This window comes from Papaver somniferum, chromosome 1 (assembly GCF_003573695.1).
Source record: "Papaver somniferum cultivar HN1 chromosome 1, ASM357369v1, whole genome shotgun sequence".
NCBI lineage: Eukaryota > Viridiplantae > Streptophyta > Magnoliopsida > Ranunculales > Papaveraceae > Papaver > Papaver somniferum.
This window is the reverse complement of record NC_039358.1, coordinates 226,292,401-226,316,044: the sequence shown is the minus strand read 5'-3', so window position 1 is coordinate 226,316,044 and position 23,644 is coordinate 226,292,401. Positions and strand designations below refer to the sequence as shown.

The following is a 23,644-nucleotide window of genomic DNA, read 5'->3' as shown; positions in this document are numbered from 1 at the left end:
TTGCGTTTATCCCTAAGAAGACGGGTGTAGAAGAAGTAAAAGATTTTCGGTCTATTAGTCTTATTGGGAATGTGTACAAAATCATTTCAAAAGTTTTGGTGTAGCGTTTAAAGGTATACCTTCCTACTCTAATCTCAACAACTCAATCTAGTTTTATTAAAGGAAGACAAATTCTTGATGGAATTTTGATAGCAAATGAATGTGTGGATTCTAGACTTCGTCAAAAATTATCGGGGTTGGTTTGCAAGCTTGATTTTGAAAAGGCGTTTGATAAAGTGAATTGGAATTTTTTAAATGAAGTTTTGTGCAAAATGGGGTTTGGTGGTGTTTGGAGGGCTTGGATTAGAAATTGTTTAACATTCTCGAAGTTCTCGGTTCTTGTTAATGGATCGTCTTTCGGTTATTTCGGTAGTGAAAAGGGACTTCGTCAAGGAGACCCTCTTTCTCCTTTTCTTTTTAATATTGTTTGTGAAGTCTTAAGTTGTATGTTGAGTAAAGCACAAGAACATGATCAAATCTCGGGTTTTTCTTTCAAGGAGGGGGGAACAAAAATAAATCACTTGAAATTTGCCGATGACACTATCATTTTTCTTGATTCTAAGAGAGAACAAGTTGATAACCTTCGCTACCTTCTTCTTTGTTTCGAGTTAACTTCGGGTTTGAAGATAAATTTCTTTGAAACTAGCTTATTTGGAGTCACGGTCGAGGAGGATGTTGAAAATTATGCTAACATGCTAGGATGAAAATATGCGAGTTTGCCTAGCATATATCTTGGCTTACCTTAGGGAAACAAGGTAGGAGGCACTCAAAAATGGGGAAAAACACTTGAAATTTGTGGGAAAAGAGTTATTTCTTGGAATGGAAAACCAATAGCAACAGGAGGTAAGTTAACTCTCATCAAAAGTGTTTTAGCTAGTCTACCCATTTATTATCTCTCTATTTTTCTTGCTCCTTGATCCATAACTAAGAAAATTGATAGAATTGTGAGAAATTTCTTATGGATTATGACAATAAGAAAAGAATTCACAATATTGGTTGGGAATTGTCTTCAAAACCAAAAGAAAAAGGTGGTGGTATAAGAAGAGCTAAGCAAGTGAACTCGGCTTTGCTAAAAAAATGGTGGTGGCGCTTTGGCGTGGAGAAAGATGCTTTATGGAGGAAGATCATAGCTTGAAGATTTCAATAAAAGTATTAGATTCAAGATTGGAGCGGGTAAGAAAACTAGATTTTGGGATGACTCTTGGCTTGGTGCAGGATGGTTATGTGATATGTTTCCTTTGGATTATGAAGCTTCAAGGACCAAGGAGGTCGTGGTGGCTAGTATGTATGAAGTTAGGGAAGATGGTGTACGGTGAGCGTTTATGTCTAGGAAAAGATATTCTCAAACTATGAAAAAAGACATTGAAGTTGATTATCACTTTTTTTCGGATTTGATGGATGATGGAATTGTTGTAGTTCAGTCATACCTTCTTCTCGACAGCTAGCTGACCTCTCCACCGAAGGACTTGCTTCTACTACCTTTTACAACTTGGTTTATCAAATGATGCATTGTTTTCACCCTCCATCAGATTGAGGGGGAGTGTTAGCAGTATAAGTCTGTTTTCTTATTTATTCCGTGTAAAAAATGTGCTATTTGTAACTCGTCTTTATCTTTATTTACTTTCTTTGTTTTACAACTTCTAGGTTAGGGGTATTTTTTATTTTTACTCTTGTTGTTTCTTTATATAGAACAATAACCTCTATAGATCTGTCAATAACATTTGCAGTTTCTTGCTTGTAGATCTTGTCGATGTTAAAAACTAATAGGTCGTATCTACATTCGAAATGCTCTATTCTGTTGAATATTTTCATAAATGTTTGCCGCTATCCGGGGGTAGGGGGTGGTAACTCCAGGATGTATTCGACCTGTATCGGTTACCAAAACGTTTTATCGATGTGTAGCTTCCAATAGGGTTTGTTTCAAGAGATACCATTAATGGATACCTGTTGAAAGCGTCTATTGAAGATAGAAAGACATCTCCGAAAGACATGAATTCATCTTTAAATAGCGAAGGCCTTCTCCCATTTCAACACATCAAAAATCTATGTTTTCTATATAAGCATCATCAGACTCTAAATACCGTGTGTTTTTGATTGGATCAAGGGAGTACAACTCTTGAATCCAACAACGTTGTTAGGGCTTCATCATATCCTAAAAGCATTATTCATTGACTAATTGCACTCGCCAATTATTTGGGAATGGTCGAAATATTTTCTAAAAAGAATCAAAAGGCTTTGAAGCTTAGTGACACAACATTCTTTTCTGTTCTCTGAATTTCATCCTCTGAGTACCCACTTTCCAACATATTCTTCTAAACAATTATGCATTTTCTTTGACGAGCTGTTGATTTGATGTTGCATCTATTTTTTTAATGACCGCGGTTTGGCTGATCATATTAGGTGAAAGCTTTATTTGGGTTATATGCAGATCAATGTGAAGTTATCAGAACTGAGATTCATTTATTTATTTTGCATGAGTTGGTTTTCCTCCTTTTTTTTGTTGGAAATAAATGGCAAAAGTTAAGAAGAGGCACATCAATGGGAAATGACGAGCTGAAAATCATGCCTAATAATAATAAAAATTGTATGTATTTTGTCGGTATCGAGGTTTTATTTGTTCACTTGAGCAGATATATTCATGTGTTGTTGCGTCAAAATCAAAAAGGATCCATCTTCAGAGTGAAAATATTAAACGTTGGGCTAAGGAGAATCTCTAGTTGTTACCTCCTTTATATTTCCAGGCTCTCTTTTGTCATAATTCTTTATATTTTCAATTTTCAGGTCATATCTACTGTACTCAACTTAGTGCGGAATCAGGGAACAATCTTTTTTTTTTTGTTAGAAACTGAGTTTTTACTTTTCGTTTTCCAGGATACAATTCTATCTTCCTTTTATTTCAATCTATTAGCGAATCAACTACATAAACGACCACTCAAATTTAAAATGCTGTTGGAAATCCCAACTCCCATGACTCCATCGTTCATATTGAAGCTTAGCACTGGGCCTTACACATTGCCGGAACACTCACTTTTTCTCTCAAATAAATGAAATAATGACCACTGTGACTAGGGAAAGAAACAATTTCCACGAGCTTCTGGCAAGGGATACTATGGTCATGGAAACAGTAACTAATATCATGATGGTATAAATGATCCAGACACAGTAATTAATGATGCTTGTAATCTCAGTTAAGACAACAATTTGGTTTTGTATGAATAATACTCACCCATAATACTCACCCGCTTATCGCTTCTAACCAAGGGTTTAGTCCAACTATCCGTGCAATCACTGTATGGAGTGCAATGGTGGAAACTCGGAAGTGGTTCAATCTAGGGTCATACGACTCATACCTATTGTACTCAACTTAGTGTGGAACCAGGGAACAATCTTTCTTGTTAGAAACTTAGTTTTTTTTATTGTTATTATTTTATTTTATTTCAGTATCTTTTAGTTTTACTTAAAAGCACAATCGAGAGTCGAAGAAAGAGTATCAAAATATCAGCATTAAGTTTCGTACACTTTTTTTCAAATTCTTGCTCACTCTAAGTTAAAAAAGCATGAACATAAGCCATGCATGAAAGCTTTAAAAGAAAAACGAAGACAAAAATATACACAAAATTGGTTAAAAAGACCAAAATCAACAATTCTTGGGTGAAAAGGACATTTAGATTTTAATATTGTTTAAATGGACAAAAATTTAAAAATAGTCAGGATATAAACAGTTTCATCCTATCCATTTTCAAATACTTTTTCTTATTTTTAATTTACATTAGGACGCATCCAGTTTCATCCTTGCTATTTTTTAAGTTTAAGTCAGGATGAAACTGGATTCATCCTTACTATTTTTTTGGTGTCCATTTCACCCATACAAATTTTTACTCGTCCATTTAAACCATGTTTTAAATATATTTGGACAAATGACCCACTTTCCGAAGAAAATAAGGGGAAGTTAATTATTAAACAAATCAAAGAATCTTCATAAACTTTTGTTGCATCATCTTTGCCGATCCCCAACTTTAGAAAGCATGCGCTGCTGCTGCTACTGTCTGCTTCTCCTGATGAGTTATCTCTCTGAAAGAGGCATCTAAACTGCAACCCCAAACACTCTCAAACAGATCTTGGCTTGTCATGTTTCCTACAGGGGAGAAAGGGCCAAAAAGTTCTACACCAAAGCAAGTCTGATTAGGATATATTCTCTGCGCGAACTTTGCACTTGTATCCTCTGCCCAAACCCTCTTTAACATATCTTCAATTGTAATATCTCTAACAGGGGAGAAAGGGCCAAGAAGTTTTTCACCAAAGCAAGTCTGATTAGGATATATTCTCTGCTCCAATTTTGCATTTGTTGTCGCTTCTGGCAATTCACGCATATCGGGCGCAAAGTAAGGATGCTTCAGAGCCTCCATAGCTGTTGGTCTGTTTTTTGGATCCCAAGAACAAAGGGATTTAATCCGATCTATAGCCTCATGACTAGCAGATGGTATCATTGTAGAAATACCATATGGATGTACTTGAGGAAACTTGTAACCACACCAATTGGCAAGTTGTATTCCTTCTGCCCACGACTCATAAGTTGGACTTCCGATTACACTGCAAATCTTATACAGCTGATCTGCTCGATTCTTACCAGGAAAAAGAGGACGAAACGAATACAGTTCGGCCATTATAGCCCCAACTGCCCACATATCAACAGCAGAGGTATACGAAACCGAGTTTAACAGCACTTCAGGTGCGCGGTACATCCGTGTAGTAACATAATCTGAACACGGTGATTTAGAATCAATTTCCCTAGCTTGACCAAAATCCGCGATCTTTATTGAATCTCCATCTCTAGCGACCAGCAAGTTATCTGGTTTTAGATCTCGATGCATATATCCACCAGGACGATGCATCTGTGCAAGAGCTAGCAAGATTTGACGAGACCAGCGTCGTATCTGAGACTCCGAAAAAAGGCCTATCCTGTTCTCCAATAACCCGTTTAGTAACTCAGCATCCGTACAAAGATTGATCTTATCATGCATAAGGCGATACAGAGTAGATTCTTCGTAATCAAAGACCAAATATAACACCTGATTGTCAAAGATGAGTTTTCTGAGTCCGACGATATTCGGATCCCCATAGAGTTTAACCAATGCCTTGACTTCTGGAAGTTCAAGGCATTCTTCCAAGGACGAATATAATTTCTTCATCTCCTTTATTGTTACAATTTCAGAACCATCAGCACTTAGATTATCTATAGCTTTCCATACGTATCCGAAGGTTCCTTCGCCAACTTTATCAGTCAGAGTATAACTACAATACTCCATGCTTATACCAAATCGTCGAAGAAAAACTTAATACGAACTTCAATTTTTCTTCTTCTCTTTACCTGAAACGGCTTCAATGAATTTACTTATCTGATGAAACATGAAAGAAAAGGAAAAAACTGATGAAACTCTTTATTTCAAGAAGCGGATCAAGAAACAATGAAAACTGGGATACAAGAGCTATATGCATGCGCCCATGTATATATAAGGGAAAAAAAAACTTATAGAGCTACTAGGAAACAGTGTTCGAGTCTATCTGGGTAATGTTTCCAGGCGGTACATAGCGTAATTCCAAATTTTGATATTTTGGAGAGAATACGGAAACACAAATACGGAAATTTGACCAGAATTAATAGTCGGTTCCTAGTTTTGACTTTTTTCGAACCCAAAACTCAAGTAAACTGTAAACCTAGTTCCAAGGTCAGAGTAGGTTGTGCTGTTCTGTTAATTGATGAAGCTCTGGTTCTCGTCAATGAAATACATAGATATTTGAATGTTGTATGATTCGGATGTAGTTGTTTACACTTATATTTTGCAATTCAGGCTGCTTGAATGCGGCAAAGAGACTCCTGGACGAGATGGTTAATTAGTAAAGGAAATGTAACCACATATAGTTGTATCATTCATGGCCACTGCCTACATGGTCAACATGATATTCAGATGCGTCTACTCGTTGATCATGATGGCATCTTTCACTATGTGACTCCGTTATTTTTTTTGTTATTAAACACTCTCTCTCCCTAAGTGAGTTAAATGATCTCTAGTTTACTTTCTTCTTTTTCTTTTTTTCTTTGTGTGTGTATGAACCCTTGTTAATTATGGCATGTTTCATATAGAGGCTAGTGTTCTGGTCCAAAATGGTTCACAAACTCTATCATCACTGTCCGATAGCTAAAACCGCATATTCGTACTTCTCTGCCGTTGTAAATCCTTATCTTTGTATTTATAAAAGCTAAGATTGCTCTTGGTAAAAACAAAAGTTAATGGAGTGCACAAATCCTATATTTGCACATGTTTGGATGGTCGAATAGTCAACTATGAGGGTTTGCCCTTACAGGAGACCATTTACCTCTCGGCCATGTTTGAGCCCCCAACGGCGATCATAAATACACTCCGAAGAGGAGGTTTAATTAATTGATGGAGCTCAGGTTCTGTTCAATGAGATATATAGAGATTTGAATGTTGTACCGGATGTAGTTGTTTATACTTCTTTTATTCATAAGTGGACTTCGAAATTCAGGCCGGTTGAATGAGGCAAAGATACTCTTTGACGAGATAGTTACTAGAGGAAATGCAAAGACATATTATTGTATTGTATGATTCATGGACACTGCCTACATGGTGACGCAAGAAGACATTTTGATGAAATGAAAGATTGAGGGATTTCACCCAATGTGATAACTTTTACTATCTTAATAGATTCACATTGTAAAGATAGGATGGCGGAAGATGCTTGGAGCTATTTCAATTGATGGACAAGATAAACATTAAACTGTTTGAGTCGATGGTGGCCAGGGGCTTTGAGCAAAATGAGTTTAACTACACTGTGTTGATCAAGTGGCGGCAGTAGTTTAAAATTTTCTTTCCAAAATAAATCTTGGATAAGGAAACAAAATTTTCCTATTCCTAATTCCTAAAACCGAAACACATAAATCTCCGATTGAGTGTAGACCGATAAGTTTATGTAATACTAAACTTTTGGCTAAGAGATTCATGAAAATGTTAGAAAAGTTCATTTCACCTATTTAATCTGCCTTTTTGTCTTCACGAAAAATCTCAAACAATATCATTGTTGTTCATGAAATTGTGCACTCTACGAAGAAAAGTAACAATAACAGCCAAAATGTTTCTGACAATGAAGTTTCTTTGGAGGCTGCAAACTCCCTGTCAAGAAGTGAGTTTGGCAAGCAAATTAACTCTTCAAATGAAGATACTGATGATGCGGCATCACGTACAAGTGGTAGTGCGAGAAGTAATCTTAATGCATCCGGTGATTATTTAAAGGTGGATAAAGGTATGTCGGATAAATTTAATACCCTCTATGGCAAACTTAAAAACTCCGATCACCCTTCGGGTATCGTATTCACCGAACAAGAAAAAGATTTTGTTACAAACACAATTTTAGATCATGCTAATGCTTTTAAAGATGAGCTCTTGGCGGGAGAAAAGGAAGGATCTTGATTGCTCTTGTTTTAAGGAAGTATAATTGGCGTAGGCCACCTAATAAGAAGAGAAAAATTGACAGTTTTCTTTTCTCGTCGGATTGGGAAGATCATTTTCCAAATATCAACTTCAAGCGACTTGCAAGACCTTTTTCAGATCATTTTCCCATTGAGTTATGCTCAAAGGACTCGGATTGGGGTGCTTTCCCTTTTCGATTTCATTCAGCTTGACTAGAAGGAACTAACATAATTTCTTTAATGAAAGAATGGTGGGAATCTTTTTCTGTTGTAGGCACGACGGGTGAATGTTTTTCAAAGAAGTTACATGCTTTGAGGGAGAAATTGAAGGTGTGGAATCGAGACGTCTTTTGGAACATTGATAGGGAAATTGACTTGGCACTTACCAAGATGAGAGAGTTAGATGAACTAGATGATGAAAGGGGTCTTACCGAAGGTGAAGAAGACATGCTTGTGACGGCTAAATGGAGTTTGATGTGGCTCATCGTCGTCAAAGCATAATGATGCGGAAAAAGTCAAGAATTAGATACTTTCGAGATGGAGATAGACACACCAAACATTTTCATCGAGTAGTGAGGGGTCATAAAGCTTTTAACAACATCAATAACCTTCGTATTAATGGTCGATAGACCGAAAACAAAGACTTGGCACTTACCAAGATGAGAGAGTTAGATGAACTAGATGATGAAAGGGGTCTTACTGAAGGTGAAGAAGACATGCTTGTGACGGCTAAAATGGAGTTTGATGTGGCTCATCGTCATCAAAGCATAATGATGCGGAAAAGTCAAGAATTAGATACTTTCGAGATGAAGATAGAAACACCAAACATTTTCATCGAGTAGTTAGGGGTCATAGAGCTTTTAACAACATCAATAACCTTCATATCAATGGTCGATAAACCGAAAACAAAGAAGAAATCAAGTTGGGTATCGCAAATCATTTTGAGTTAGCATTTAAAGAAATTTCAAACAAGCGTCCAAGAATCAAAAATATATGTCTAAAGAGTATTGATGAGAATGCAATCATATGGTTGGAGAGACTTTTTGTGAAGAAGAAATTAAGAATACAATTAAAGATTTATGAATTGATCGTGCTCCGGGTCCGGATGGATTTCCTATGAAGTTCTTTCTTGTTTGTTGGGATTTTCTAAAAGAAGATTTGATGAAGGTTTTCGAAGAATTTCACGACCAAAATATTCTTCATTCATCATTGAAAAATAATTTTATTGCGCTTATCCCTAAGAAGACGGGTGTAGAAGAAGTAAAAGATTTTCGGCCTATTAGTCTTATTGGCAATGTGTACAAAATCATTTCAAAAGTGAGCGTTTAAAGGTATACCTTCCTACTCTAATCTCAACAACTCAATCTAGTTTTATTAAAGGAAGACAAATTCTTGATGGAATTTTGATAGCAAATGAATGTGTGGATTCTAGACTTCGTCAAAAATTATCGGGGTTGGTTTGCAAGCTTGATTTTGAAAAGGCGTTTGATAAAGTGAATTGGAATTTTTTAAATGAATTTTTGTGCAAAATGGGGTTTGGTGGTGTTTGGAGGGTTGGATTAGAAATTGTTTAACATTCTCAAAGTTCTCGGTTCTTGTTAATGGATCGTCTTTCGGTTATTTCGGTAGTGAAAAGGGACTTCGTCAAGGAGACCCTCTTTCTCCTTTTCTTTTTAATATTGTTTATGAAGTCTTAAGTTGTATGTTGAGTAAATCACAAGAACATGATCAAATCTCGGGTTTTTCCGTCAAGGAGGGGGGAACAAAAATAAATCACTTTAAATTTGCCGATGACACTATCATTTTTCTTGATTCTAAGAGAGAACAAGTTGATAACCTTCGCTACCTTCTTCTTTGTTTCGAGTTAACTTCGGGTTTGAAGATAAATTTCTTTGAAAGTAGCTTATTTGGAGTCGCGGTCGAGGAGGATGTTGAAAATTATGCTAACATGCTAGGATGTAAATATGCGAGTTTTCCTAGCATATATCTTGGCTTACCTTAGGGAGACAAGGTAGGAGGCACTCAAAAATGGGGAAAAACACTTGAAATTTGTGGGAAAAAAGTTACTTCTTGGAATGGAAAACCTATAGCAACAGGAGGTAAGTTAACTCTCATCAAAAGTGTTTTAGCTAGTCTCCCCATTTATTATCTCTCTATTTTTCTTTCTCTTTGATCCATAACTAAGAAAATTGATCGAATTGTGAGAAATTTCTTATGGGATGATGACAATAAGAAAAGAATTCACCATATTGGTTGGGAATTGTCTTCAAAACCAAAATAAAAATGTGGTGGTATAATAAGAGATAAGCAAGTGAACTCTGCTTTGCTAAAAAAATGGTGGTGGCGCTTTGGCGTGGAGAAAGATGCTTTATGGAGGAAGATCATAGTCGAAAAATTTGGCGAAACAATTACCGGTTGGGAAACTCTCCAACCCAAATGATCGAAAGGTGGTAGCTTGTGGTTCAAAATTTATAAAGAGCTTGAAGATTTCAATAAAAGTATTAGATTCAAGATTTGAGCGGGTAAGAAAACTAGATTTTGGGAAGACTCTTGGCTTGGTGCAGGATGGTTATGTGATATGTTTCCTTTGGCTTATGAAGCTTCAAGGACCAAGGAGGTCGTGGTGGCTAGTATGTATGAAGTTAGGGAAGATGGTGTACGGTGGGCGTTTATGTCTAGGCAAAGATACTCTCAAACTATTACAAATGAAGGGTTATCCATATCAAATCTTGTTTCTTCTATCACTATCCAAGAAGGGATTATGGATACCCGAATTTGGGTTGGTAGTGATCATGGTAAGTATACAGTTAAGGATGGAATTAAAGACAACGACGATCAAGGTGAGCCGGATTATCCAATCAATGTTGTTTGGAGTAATGAGTACCCTCACAAAATGAATTTCTTTCTTTGGCTTCTCTCTCGTGATCGGGTAATGACGGCGGATACACTTTTGAGAAGAGGTATGGATGTCTCTAGTGTATGTCGTTTTTTGTGAGGAAGATGATGAATCGAGTTCACACTTGTTTTATGGTTGTTGGAGAATCCGGAGAATTTGGGATTACTTTGTTGAAGGGTGCCACTTTGGATGGTCATACGACCCTAATGTCATTACATCTATGAAGACTTGGAAGTTTAATTGAGGAGATGAAAGACTTAGTCGAATATGGAATAACATACCGGTATCTATATGGTGGTGTATATGGAAAGAGCGAAATGGAATAACAAAAACAAAACTTTGGCAAGCCTCATAAGAGATATCAACTTACAAGCATTCTTTTGGGCTGAATCGAATACAAGAATATTAGGGCTTACGGAATATATGGTGATCTCTTTATGGGATTCATTATACCGGTCTCAGTAATTTTTGTGTTTGTTTTCTTGGGTAGCTGAATCCCCTTTCGGTTCCCCTTTTTTGTTTGATTATAATCATTGGGTTAAGGTACTCCCCTTAAGTGCCTTTTTTAAATGAAATTTCTATTTGACCGATCAAAAAAAACAAAATAAAATTGAAATGTCGAAAACTTTCAACAGGGTAAGCTAGATTTTTTTGATAAAAAATTCAAAATCCTTTCGCTTTAGTGAGCATAGATTGGTGCCAATTGATCCTTTATCAATGCATTTCTGCATCCTCTATAGTTGCCTTTTTATATGCGAAACTTGCGAAGAATTTAATCCTTCAAGGGGCATTAGGCAGGGGATCTATTGTCCCTCTTGTTCATACCGTGTATGAAAGCTCTTTTCTGGCTCCTAATTCACTAAGAAGATTTTTTTTTATCAAGGTATCAAATTGACGAAAACTGCTCCCCCAATCTAATACATGTTCTTTGCCGGTGACTGTTTAATTTATTGTTTAAGGAAAATAATTTAAGTAGTTGTTAGAATTTGTTAAATGTAATAATTAAATATTTTAAGCTCGACTTCAGGCCAAACATCTGTCTTTTCTTTTTTTTTTTGTAAAAAAGTCCACAACAAACATAAAGGCGTTATATACAAGATTCTGAGAAAAAGAGATCTTAAAGACATTAGGTGCTGTTTTTAAACCAGTGTAAGCTATAATCCTTTGATAATGTCATTGAAAAAATGGAACAAAAGAGTTACCAATTAGGCCGGCAAAGTTGTATCGCAACCTAGTACAATGGATATGATTAATCTGTTTTATCAAACATGCCCTTCTCCAATATGGGTTTCTTTGTGTTATCAAAATAATAACTAATAAAATTAATGCTTTACAACGTGATTTCTGATGGGGGTAAAAATTATAATTATAAAGGTATATACATAAAAGCATACGATATTTCGTGCATACCTATAGATAGAGGAGGGCTAGGTTTCAAGGAAGCTAACAAAACGAACCAAGAAATGGTCAAAAAAATTGCTTGGAGATTAGTTAGTAATGCGAACGACCTTGGGAAAGATTTTAAAAGGAAAATATTTCAAAAATTACGGTGCCTTGCCGTCCAAGAAAAAAGATAAAAATATTGGGTTTGGAAATGTATTCAACAAGGAATTCATCACATTAAACAATATATGATACATGAGGTTGGGAAGGTATGTCAATAAAGATATGGGATGACAATTGGGTGCCAGGAAGGGGAGATGTCTCACCAGACAATTTCTCACAGTGAAACAAAACACACTTGTGTCTGAGTTGATAAACTCAAGCACTATGAATTGTAACAGGGATGCTTTGGAAAGTTTGTTTATTATGGAAGTGGTCGACCAAATCATGAACATTAATCTTTACAAAACAAATGAATAATGGGTGCTGAAACAAGATAAAATAAAAGATGGACTCTAACAACAAATGGGGAGTTCTTAGTTAAATCCTTATACTAAATCTCTCAGAATTCAAAAACCAGTGACACCATAAATTTATCTGGAAATCTGTATGTGAATGGACATTTCTTACATTACAACAACTTTTCTTAGAATAGTATGAGAGAGAACTTGCTTTCTATTGTACTATGTCCTTCCTTTTGTAGGCTTTTGCCAAAATCCTTCTTCTTATGACATTATGCCACATGTCATAGGTACCTCCTTATTTACCATTATTGCCACTCCTCTCAATAAAACCTTCCACATCTCTATTAATTCATTCCTTATCCTTCCTACTCCATGGATATACTATTTCGTCCTTCGGCCCTAGTCCCGAAGTCCCCATGTTAACTCATGGGCTTACCATTCCTCTAGGGACTCGTAGTCCTATTAAGGGGAAATTATTTTCATGTACCAACAACTGTAAACCTTGTGATACTCCTGCATCTACTGAAAAGGGGACTTTACATGATCGTGATATTCTCACAAATCATCTGGAATTCAGAAGTTTAGTTGGAGGTTTTCAATATCTTACTCTCACAAGACCTGACATCACCTTTGCAGTCTACTATATCTCTCAAATCATGTACTCTCCAACAATTACGCACATGCTTATTATAAAAAGAGTGCCCAGGTATCTCAAAGGCACAATTGGCTCTGGCAATACTATTTAAGTTGGAAATCTTAGTTCCATTACTAGTTATTCCGACTCTAATTGGGATGGATTCCCTGAGACTTAGGAAATTCTCTAGCCTCGTGGTCCTATATAAAGCAAAAACCGTCTCGAGAAGTTCCCCAGAGGCTGAGTACAAAAATTTCAGTGTCTTAGCTGCAAAAGTGATGCGGTTTAATTTTCAGGTTTAATCTGCGAGAAGAATTACGCACTACTCCTGCTAAACCTCTTTTAATCTGCTGCGAAAACATGGGTGCTTAGTTTCTAGCTGCAAATCCATCTTTCCATGCTATGAAAAAAGACATTGAAGTTGATTATCACTTTTTTTCGGATTTGATGAATGATGGAATTGTTGTAGTTCAGTCATACCTTCTTCTCGACAGCTAGCTGACCTCTCCACCGAAGGACTTGCTTCTACTACCTTTTACAACTTGGCTTGTCAAATAATGTATTGTTTTCACCCTCCATCAGATTGAGGGGGAGTGTTAGCAGTATAAGTCTGTTTTCTTATTTATCCCGTGTAAAAAATGTGTTATTTGTAACTCGTCTTTATCTTTATTTACTGTCTTTGTTTTACAACTTCTAGGTTAGGTGTATTTTTTATTTTTACTCTTGTTGTTTCTTTATATAGAACAATAACCTCTATAGATCTGTCAATAACATTTGCAGTTTCTTTCTTGTAGATCTTGTCGATGTTAAAAACTAATAGGTTGTATCTACATTCGAAATGCTCTATTCTGTTGAATATTTTCATAAATGTTTGCCGCTATCCGGGGGTAGGGGTGGTAACTCCCGGATGTATTCGACCTGTATCGGTTACCAGAAAGTTTTATCGATGTGTAGATTCCCATAGGGTTTGTTTCAAGAGATACGATTAATGGATACCTGTTGAAAGCGTCTATTGAAGATATAAAGACATCTCCGAAATACATGAATTCCTCTTTAAATAGCGAAGGCCTTCTCCCATTTCAACACATCAAAAATCTATGTTTTCTATATAAACATCATCAGACTCTAAACACCGTGTGTTTTTGGTTGGATCAAGGGAGTACGACTCTTGAATCCAACAACGTTGTTAGGGCTTCATCATATCCTAAAAGCATTATTCATTGACTAATTGCACTCGCCAATTATTTGGGAATGGTCGATATATTTTCTAAAAAGAATCAAAAGGCTTTGAAGCTTAGTGACACAACATTCTTTTCTGTTCTCTAAATTTCATCCTCTGAGTACCCACTTTCCAACATATTCTTCTAAACAATTATGCATTTTCTTTGACGAGTTGCTGATTTGATGTTGCATCTATTTTTTTAATGACCGTGGTTTGGCTGATCATATTAGGTGAAAGCTTTATTTGGGTTATATGCAGATCAATGTAAAGTTACAAGAAGTGAGATTCGTTTATTTATTTTGCATGAGTTGGTTTTCCTCCTTTTTTTGTTGGAAATACATGGCAAAAGTTAATAAGAGGCACATCAATGGGAAATGACGAGCTGAAAATCATGCCTAATAATAATAAAAATTGTCTGTATTTTGCCGGTATCGAGGTTTTATTTGTTCACTTGAGCAGATATATTCATGTGTTGTTGCGTCAAAATCAAAAAGGGGCCATCTTCAGAGTGAAAATATTAAACGTTGGGCTAAGGAGAATCTCTAGTTGTTACCTATTTTATGTTTCCAGGCTCTCTTTTGTCAGAATTCTTTAAATTTTCAATTTTCGGGTCATATCTACTGTACTCAACTTAGTGCGGAATCAGGGAACAATCTTTCTTTTTTGTTAGAAACTGAGTTTTTACTTTTCGTTTTCCAGGATACAATTCTATCTTCCCTTTTCTTTCAATCTATTAGCGAATCAACTACATAAACGACCACTCAAATTTAAAATGCTGTTGGAAATCCCAACTCCCATGACTCCATCATTCATATTGAAGCTTAGCACTGGGCCTTACACATTGCCGGAACACTCACTTTTTCTCTCAAATAAATGAAATAATGACCACTGTGACTAGGGAAAGAAACAATTTCCACGAGCTTCTGGCAAGGGATACTATGGTCATGGAAACAGTAACTAATATCATGATGGTATAAATGATCCAGACACAGTAATTAATGATGCTTGTAATCTCAGTTAAGAAAACAATTTGGTTTTGTATGAATAATACTCACCCATAATACTCACCCGATTATCGCTTCTAACCAAGGGTTTAGTCCAACTATCCGTGCAATCACTGTATGGAGTGCAATGGTGGAAACTCGGAAGTGGTTCAATCTAGGGTCATACGACTCATACCTATTGTACTCAACTTAGTGTGGAACCAGGGAACAATCTTTCTTGTTAGAAACTTAGTTTTTTTTATTGTTATTATTTTATTTTATTTCAGTATCTTTTAGTTTTACTTAAAAGCACAATCGAGAGTCGAAGAAAGAGTATCAAAATATCAGCATTAAGTTTCGTACACTTTTTTTCAAATTCTTGCTCACTTTAAATTAAAAAAACATGAACATAAGCCATGCATGAAAGCTTTAAAAGAAAAACGAAGACAAAAAAATACACAAAATTGGTTAAAAAGACCAAAATCAACAATTCTTGGGTGAAAGGGACATTTAGATTTTAATACTGTTTAAATAGACAAAAATTTAAAAATAGTCAGGATGTAAACAGTTTCATCCTACCCATTTTCAAATATTTTTTCTTATTTTTAATTTACATTAGGATGCATCCAGTTTCATCCTTGCTATTTTTTAAGTTTAAGTCAGGATGAATCCAGTTTCATCCTTGCTATTTTTTAAGTTTAAGTCATGATGAATCCAGTTTCATCCTTACTATTTTCTTGGTGTCCATTTCACCCATACAAATTTTTACTCGTCCATTTCACCCATACAAATGACTCATTTTCCGAAGAAAATAAGAGGAAGTTAATTTTTAAACAAATCAAAGAATCTTCATAAACTTTTGTTGCATCATCTTTGCCGATCCCCAACTTTAGAAAGCATGCGCTGCTGCTGCTGTCTGCTTCTCCTGATGAGTTATCTCTCTGAAAGAGGCATCTAAACTGCAACCCCAAACACTCTCAAACAGATCTTGGCTTGTCATGTTTCCTACAGGGGAGAAAGGGCCAAAAAGTTCTACACCAAATCAAGTCTGATTAGGATATATTCTCTGCGCGAACTTTGCACTTGTATCCTCTGCCCAAACCCTCTTTAACATATCTTCAATTGTAATATCTCTAACAGGGGAGAAAGGGCCAAGAAGTTTTTCACCAAAGCAAGTCTGATTAGGATATATTCTCTGCTCCAATTTTGCACTTGTTGTCGCTTCTGGCAATTCACGCATATCGGGCGCAAAGTAAGGATGCTTCAGAGCCTCCATAGCTGTTGGTCTGTTTTTTGGATCCCAAGAACAAAGGGATTTAATCAGATCTATAGCCTCATGACTAGCAGATGGTATCATTGTAGAAATACCATATGGATGTACTTGAGGAAACTTGTAACCACACCAATTGGCAAGTTGTATTCCTTCTGCCCACGACTCATAAGTTGGACTTCCGATTACACTGCAAATCTTATACAGCTGATCTGCTCGATTCTTACCTGGAAAAAGAGGACGAAACGTATACATTTCGGCCATTATAGTCCCAACTGCCCACATATCAACAGCAGAGGTATACGAAACCGAGTTTAACAACACTTCAGGTGCGCGGTACATCCGTGTAGTAACATAATCTGAACACGGTGATTTAGAATCAATTTCCCTAGCTTGACCAAAATCCGCGATCTTTATTGAATCTCCATCTCTAGCGACCAGCAAGTTATCTGGTTTTAGATCTCGATGCATATATCCACCAGGACGATGCATCTGTGCAAGAGCTAGCAAGATTTGACGAGACCAGCGTCGTATCTGAGACTCCGAAAAAAGGCCTATCCTGTTCTCCAATAACCCGTTTAGTAACTCAGCATCCGTACAAAGATTGATCTTATCATGCATAAGGCGATACAGAGTAGATTCTTCGTAATCAAAGACCAAATATAACACCTGATTGTCAAAGATGAGGGAAACAGTGTACACCTGAAATGAAATATTGAGAGATTTCACCCAATGTGATAACTTTTACTATCTTAATAGATTCACATTGTAAAGATAGGATGGCGGAAGATGCTTGGAGCTATTTCAATTGATGGACAAGATAAACATTAAACTGTTTGAGTCGATGGTGGCCAGGGGCTTTGAGCAAAATGAGTTTAACTACACTGTGTTGATCAAGTGGCGGCAGTAGTTTAATATTTTCTTTCCAAAATAAATCTTGGATAAGGAAACAAAATTTTCCTATTCCTAATTCCTAAAACCGAAACACATAAATCTCCGATTGAGTGTATACCGATAAGTTTATGTAATACTATACTTTTGGCTAACAGATTCATGAAAATGTTAGAAAAGTTCATTTCACCTGTGTAATCTGCCTTTTTGTCTTCATGACAAATCTCGAAGAATATCATTGTTGCTCATGAAATTGTGCAATCTACGAAGAAAAATAACAATAACAGCCAAAATGTTTCTGACAATGAAGTTTCTTTGGAGGCTGCAAACTCCTTGTCAAGAAGTGAGTTTGGCAAGCAAATTAACTCTTCAAATGAAGATACTGATGATGCGGCATCACGTACAAGTGGTAGTGCGAGAAGTAATCTTAATGCATCCGGTGATTATTCAAAGGTGGCTAAAGGTATGTCGGATAAATTTAATACCCTCTATGGCAAACTTAAAAACTCCGGTCACCCTTCGGGTATCGTATTCACCGAACAAGAAAAAGATTTTGTTACAAACACAATTTTGGATCATGCTAATGCTTTTAAAGATGAGCTCGCGGCGGGAGAAAAGGAAGGATCTTGATTGATCTTGTTTTAAGGTTTGGTTTGTACGGGGTTGCAATAAATTTAAATGTTTAACATAATTTTTTGGAATGTCAATGGTTTTAACGACCCTAATAAACGATAGAAGTTAAAAAAAGCTTGTGCAACGGTGGAAGCCTACAATTCTTATGATTCAAGAGACCAAGCTTAGTGCTTGTAACGATAAGATTGTGCGTCAATATTGGGGTGCGACTCCGTGCAAGTGGATTGCTTTAAATTCTGATGGAAGATCGGGCGGAATTTTGTTGATATGGAATTCAGATTTGATTGAGGTTGATGACTTTCTTGAAGGAACTTTTACTATAAATATCTCTTGTCGAATTTGGAGGATAACTTCCGTTGGGTCTTAATTGGTGTTTATGGTCCTTGCAATGTGAACGAAAAAAAATATTTCGTATGGAGCTAGCTACCTTGCATGGTTATTGGAATGGAATGCCTTTGTGTTTCGGTGGAGACTTCAACGATATAAGATACATGGTGGAAGTATAATTGGAGTAGGCCACCTAATAAGAAGAGAAAAATTGACCGTTTTCTTTTCTCGTCGGATTGGGAAGATCATTTTTCAAATATCAACTTCAAGCGACTTGCAAGACCTTTTTCGGATCATTTTCCCATTGATTTATGCTCAACGGACTCAGATTGGGGTGCTTTCCCTTTTCGATTTCAATTATGTTGGCTAGAAGGAACTAACATGATTTCTTTAATGAAAGAATGGTGGGAATCTTTTTCTGTTGTAGGCACGGCGGGTGAATGTTTTTCAAAGAAGTTACATGCTTTGAAGGAGAAATTGAAGGTGTGGAATCGAGACGTCTTTAGGAACATTGATAGGGCAATTGACTTGGCACTTACCAAGATGAGAGATTTAGATGAACTAGATAATGAAAGAGGTCTTACCGAAGGTGAAGAAGACATGCTTTTGACGGCTCAAATGGAGTTTGATGTGGCTCATCGTCGTCAAAGCATAATGATGCGGAAAAAGTCAATAATTAGATACTTTCGAGATGGAGATAGAAACACCAAACATTTTCATCGAGTAGTGAGGGGTCATAAAGCTTTTAACAACATCAATAACCTTCGTATTAATGGTCGATAGACTGGAAAAAAAGACTTGGCACTTACCAAGATGAGAGAGTTAGATGAACAACATGATGAAAGGGGTCTTACCGAAGGTGAAGAAGACATGCTTGTGATGACTAAAATGGAGTTTGATGTGGCTCATCGTCGTCAAAGCATAATGATGCGGCAAAGTCAAGAATTAGATACTTTCGAGATGGAGATAGAAACACCAAACATTTTCATCGAGTAGTTAGGGGTCATAGAGCTTTTAACAACATCAATAACCTTCATATCAATGGTCGATAGACCGAAAACAAAGAAGAAATCAAGTTGGGTATCGCAAATCATTTTGAGTTAGCATTTAAAGAAATTTCAAACAAGCGTCCAAGAATCAAAAATATGTGTCTAAAGAGTATTGATGAGAATGCAAGCATATGGTTGGAGAGACTTTTTGTGAAGAATAAATTAAGAATGCAATTAAAGATTTATGAATTGTTCGTGCTCCGGGTCCGGATGGATTTCCTATGAAGTTCTTTCTTGTTTGTTGGGATTTTCTAAAAGAATATTTGATGAAGGTTTTCGAAGAATTTCACGACCAAAATATTCTTCATTCGTCATTGAAAAATAATTTTGTTGCGCTTATCCCTAAGAAGACGGGTGTAGAAGAAGTAAAAGATTTTCGGCCTATTAGTCTTATTGGGAATGTGTACAAAATCATTTCAAAAGTGAGCGTTTAAAGTTATACCTTTTTACTCTAATCTCAACAACTCAATCTAGTTTTATTAAAGGAAGACAAATTCTTGATGGAATTTTGATAGCAAATGAATGTGTGGATTCTAGACTTCGTCAAAAATTATCGGGGTTGGTTTGCAAGCTTGATTTTGAAAAGGCGTTTGATAAAGTGAATTGGAATTTTTTAAATGAATTTTTGTGCAAAATGGGGTCTGGTGGTGTTTGGAGGGTTGGATTAGAAATTGTTTAACATTCTCAAAGTTCTCGGTTCTTGTTAATGGATCGTCTTTCGGTTATTTCGGTAGTGAAAAGGGACTTCGTCAAGGAGACCCTCTTTCTCCTTTTCTTTTTAATATTGTTTGTGAAGTCTTAAGTTGTATGTTGAGTAAAGCACAAGAACATGATCAAATATCGGGTTTTTCCGTCAAGGAGGGGGGAACAAGAATAAATCACTTGAAATTTGCCGATGACACTATCATTTTTCTTGATGCTAAGAGAGAACAAGTTGATAACCTTCGCTACCTTCTTCTTTGTTTCGAGTTAACTTCTGGTTTGAAGATAAATTTCTTTGAAAGTAGCTTATCTGGAGTCGCGGTCGAGGAGGATGTTGAAAATTATGCTAACATGCTAGGATGCAAATATGCGAGTTTTCCTAGCATATATCTTGGCTTACCTTAGGGAGACAAGGTAGGAGGCACTCAAAAATGGGGAAAAACACTTGAAATTTGTGGGAAAAGAGTTACTTCTTGTAATGGAAAACCAATAGCAACAGGAGGTAAGTTAACTCTCATCAAAATTGTTTTAGCTAGTCTACCCATTTATTATCTCTCTATTTTTCTTGCTCCTTGATCCATAACTAAGAAAATTGATAGAATTGTGAGAAATTTCTTATGGATTATGACAATAAGAAAAGAATTCACAATATTGGTTGGGAATTGTCTTCAAAACCAAAAGAAAAAGGTGGTGGTATAAGAAGAGCTAAGCAAGTGAACTCGGCTTTGCTAAAAAAATGGTGGTGACGCTTTGGCGTGGAGAAAGATGCTTTATGGAGGAAGATCATAGCTTGAAGATTTCAATAAAAGTATTAGATTCAACATTGGAGCGGGTAAGAAAACTAGATTTTGGGATGACTCTTGGCTTGGTGCAGGATGGTTATGTGATATGTTTCCTTTGGATTATGAAGCTTCAAGGACCAAGGAGGTCGTGGTGGCTAGTATGTATGAAGTTAGGGAAGATGGTGTACGGTGAGTGTTTATGTCTAGGAAAAGATACTCTCAAACTATGAAAAAAGACATTGAAGTTGATTATCACTTTTTTTCGGATTTGATGGATGATGGAATTGTAGTAGTTCAGTCATACCTTCTTCTCGACAGCTAGCTGACCTCTCCACCGAAGGACTTGATTCTACTACGTTTTACAACTTGGGTTGTCAAATGATGCATTGTTTTCACCCTCCATCAGATTGAGGGGGAGTGTTAGCAGGATAAGTCTGTTTTCTTATTTATTCCGTGTAAAAAATGTGCTATTTGTAACTCGTCTTTATCTTTATTTACTTTCTTTGTTTTACAACTTCTAGGTTAGGGGTATTTGTTATTTTTACTCTTGTTGTTTTTTTATATAGAACAATAACCTCTATAGATCTGTCAATAACATTTGCAGTTTCTTGCTTGTAGATCTTGTCGATGTTAAAAACTAATAGGTTGTATCTGCATTCGAAATGCTCTATTCTGTTGAATATTTTCATAAATGTTTGCCACTATCCGGGGGTAGGGGGTGGTAACTCCCGGATGTATTCGACCTGTATCGGTTACCAAAACGTTTTATCGATGTGTAGCTTCCCATAGGGTTTGTTTCAAGAGATACCATTAATGGATACCTGTTGAAAGCGTCTATTGAAGATAGAAAGACATCTCCGAAAGACATGAATTCCTCTTTAAATAGCGAAGGCCTTCTCCCATTTCAACACATCAAAAATCTATGTTTTCTATATAAGCATCATCAGACTCTAAATACCGTGTGTTTTTGATTGGATCAAGGGAGTACAACTCTTGAATCCAACAACGTTGTTAGGGCTTCATCATATCCTAAAAGCATTATTCATTGACTAATTGCACTCGCCAATTATTTGGGAATGGTTGAAATATTTTCTAAAAAGAATCAAAAGGCTTTGAAGCTTAGTGCCACAACATTCTTTTCTGTTCTCTGAATTTCATCCTCTAAGTACCCACTTTCCAACATATTCTTCTAAACTATTATGCATTTTCTTTGACGAGCTGCTGATTTGATGTTGCATCTATTTTTTTAATGACCGTGGTTTGGCTGATCATATTAGGTGAAAGCTTTATTTGGGTTATATGCAGATCAATGTAAAGTTACCAGAAGTGAGATTCATTTATTTATTTTGCATGAGTTGGTTTTCCTCCTTTTTTTGTTGGAAATACATGGCAAAAGTTAAGAAGAGGCACATCAATGGGAAATGACGAGCTGAAAATCATGCCTAATAATAATAAAAATTGTATGTATTTTGCCGGTATCAAGGTTTTATTTGTTCACTTGAGCAGATATATTCATGTGTTGTTGCGTCAAAATCAAAAAGGGGCCATCTTCAGAGTGAAAATATTAAACGTTGGGCTAAGGAGAATCTCTAGTTGTTACCTCTTTTATGTTTCCAGGCTCTCTTTTGTCAGAATTCTTTTTTTTTTTTCAATTTTCGGGTCATATCTACTGTACTCAACTTAGTGCGGAATCAGGGAACAATCTTTTTTTTTGTTAGAAACTGAGTTTTTACTTTTCGTTTTCCAGGATACAATTCTATCTTCCCTTTTCTTTCAATCTATTAGCGAATCAACTACATAAACGACCACTCAAATTTAAAATGCTGTTGGAAATCCCAACTCCCACGACTCCATCGTTCATATTGAAGCTTAGCACTGGGCCTTACACATTGCCGGAACACTCACTTTTTCTCTCAAATAAATGAAATAATGACCACTGTGACTAGGGAAAGAAACAATTTCCACGAGCTTCTGGCAAGGGATACTATGGTCATGGAAACAGTAACTAATATCATGATGGTATAAATGATCCAGACATAGTAATTAATGATGCTTGTAATCTCAGTTAAGACAACAATTTGGTTTTGTATGAATAATACTCACCCATAATACTCACCCGATTATCGCTTCTAACCAAGGGTTTAGTCCAACTATCCGTGCAATCACTGTATGGAGTGCAATGGTGGAAACTCGGAAGTGGTTCAATCTAGGGTCATACGACTCATACCTATTGTACTCAACTTAGTGTGGAACCAGGGAACAATCTTTCTTGTTAGAAACTTAGTCTTTTTTATTATTATTATTTTATTTCAGTATCTTTTAGTTTTACTTAAAAGCACAAGAGTCGAAGAAAGAGTATCAAAATATCAGCATTAAGTTTCATACACTTTTTTTCAAATTCTTGCTCACATTAAATTAAAAAAACATGAACATAAGCCATGCATGAAAGCTTTAAAAGAAAAACGAAGACAAAAAAATACACAAAATTGGTTAAAAAGACCAAAATCAACAATTCTTGGGTGAAAGGGACATTTAGATTTTAATACTGTTTAAATAGACAAAAATTTAAAAATAGTCAGGATGTAAACAGTTTCATCCTACCCATTTTCAAATATTTTTTCTTATTTTTAATTTACATTAGGATGCATCCAGTTTCATCCTTGCTATTTTTTAAGTTTAAGTCAGGATGAATCCAGTTTCATCCTTGCTATTTTTTAAGTTTAAGTCATGATGAATCCAGTTTCATCCTTACTATTTTCTTGGTGTCCATTTCACCCATACAAATTTTTACTCGTCCATTTCACCCATACAAATGACTCATTTTCCGAAGAAAATAAGAGGAAGTTAATTTTTAAACAAATCAAAGAATCTTCATAAACTTTT

The 23,644-nt window shown here is 36.0% G+C and overlaps 2 protein-coding genes across 2 annotated transcripts; both read right to left on the bottom strand.

The window, feature by feature from the left end:
* Window positions 1-4,055: 4,055 nt before the first annotated feature.
* LOC113362257 (cyclin-dependent kinase F-4-like) lies at window positions 4,056-5,345 on the bottom strand. The gene has a single exon (XM_026605187.1). It carries the CDS (start codon window positions 5,343-5,345, stop codon window positions 4,056-4,058), a length of 1,290 nt encoding a protein of 429 aa, XP_026460972.1.
* A 10,804-nt stretch (window positions 5,346-16,149) lies between these two features.
* On the bottom strand, window positions 16,150-18,830 carry LOC113362248 (cyclin-dependent kinase F-4-like). Its single transcript, XM_026605182.1, has 2 exons — window positions 18,768-18,830; window positions 16,150-17,079 (listed from the first exon to the last, which is right to left on the bottom strand). The coding sequence occupies exons 1-2, from the start codon at window positions 18,828-18,830 to the stop codon at window positions 16,150-16,152; spliced, it is 993 nt and encodes a 330-aa protein (XP_026460967.1).
* Window positions 18,831-23,644: the final 4,814 nt, after the last annotated feature.

Coding starts and splice junctions, on each gene's coding strand:
- LOC113362257 (XM_026605187.1), bottom strand. CDS start 5,345: ATGGAGTATTGTAGTTATACTCTGACTGATAAAGTTGGCGAAGGAACC.
- LOC113362248 (XM_026605182.1), bottom strand. CDS start 18,830: ATGTCTTCTTCACCTTCGGTAAGACCTCTTTCATTATCTAGTTCATCT. Junction 17,080..18,767: donor CATCTAAATCTCTCATCTTG/GTAAGTGCCAAG, acceptor ATTTCATTTCAG/GTGTACACTGTTTCCCTCAT.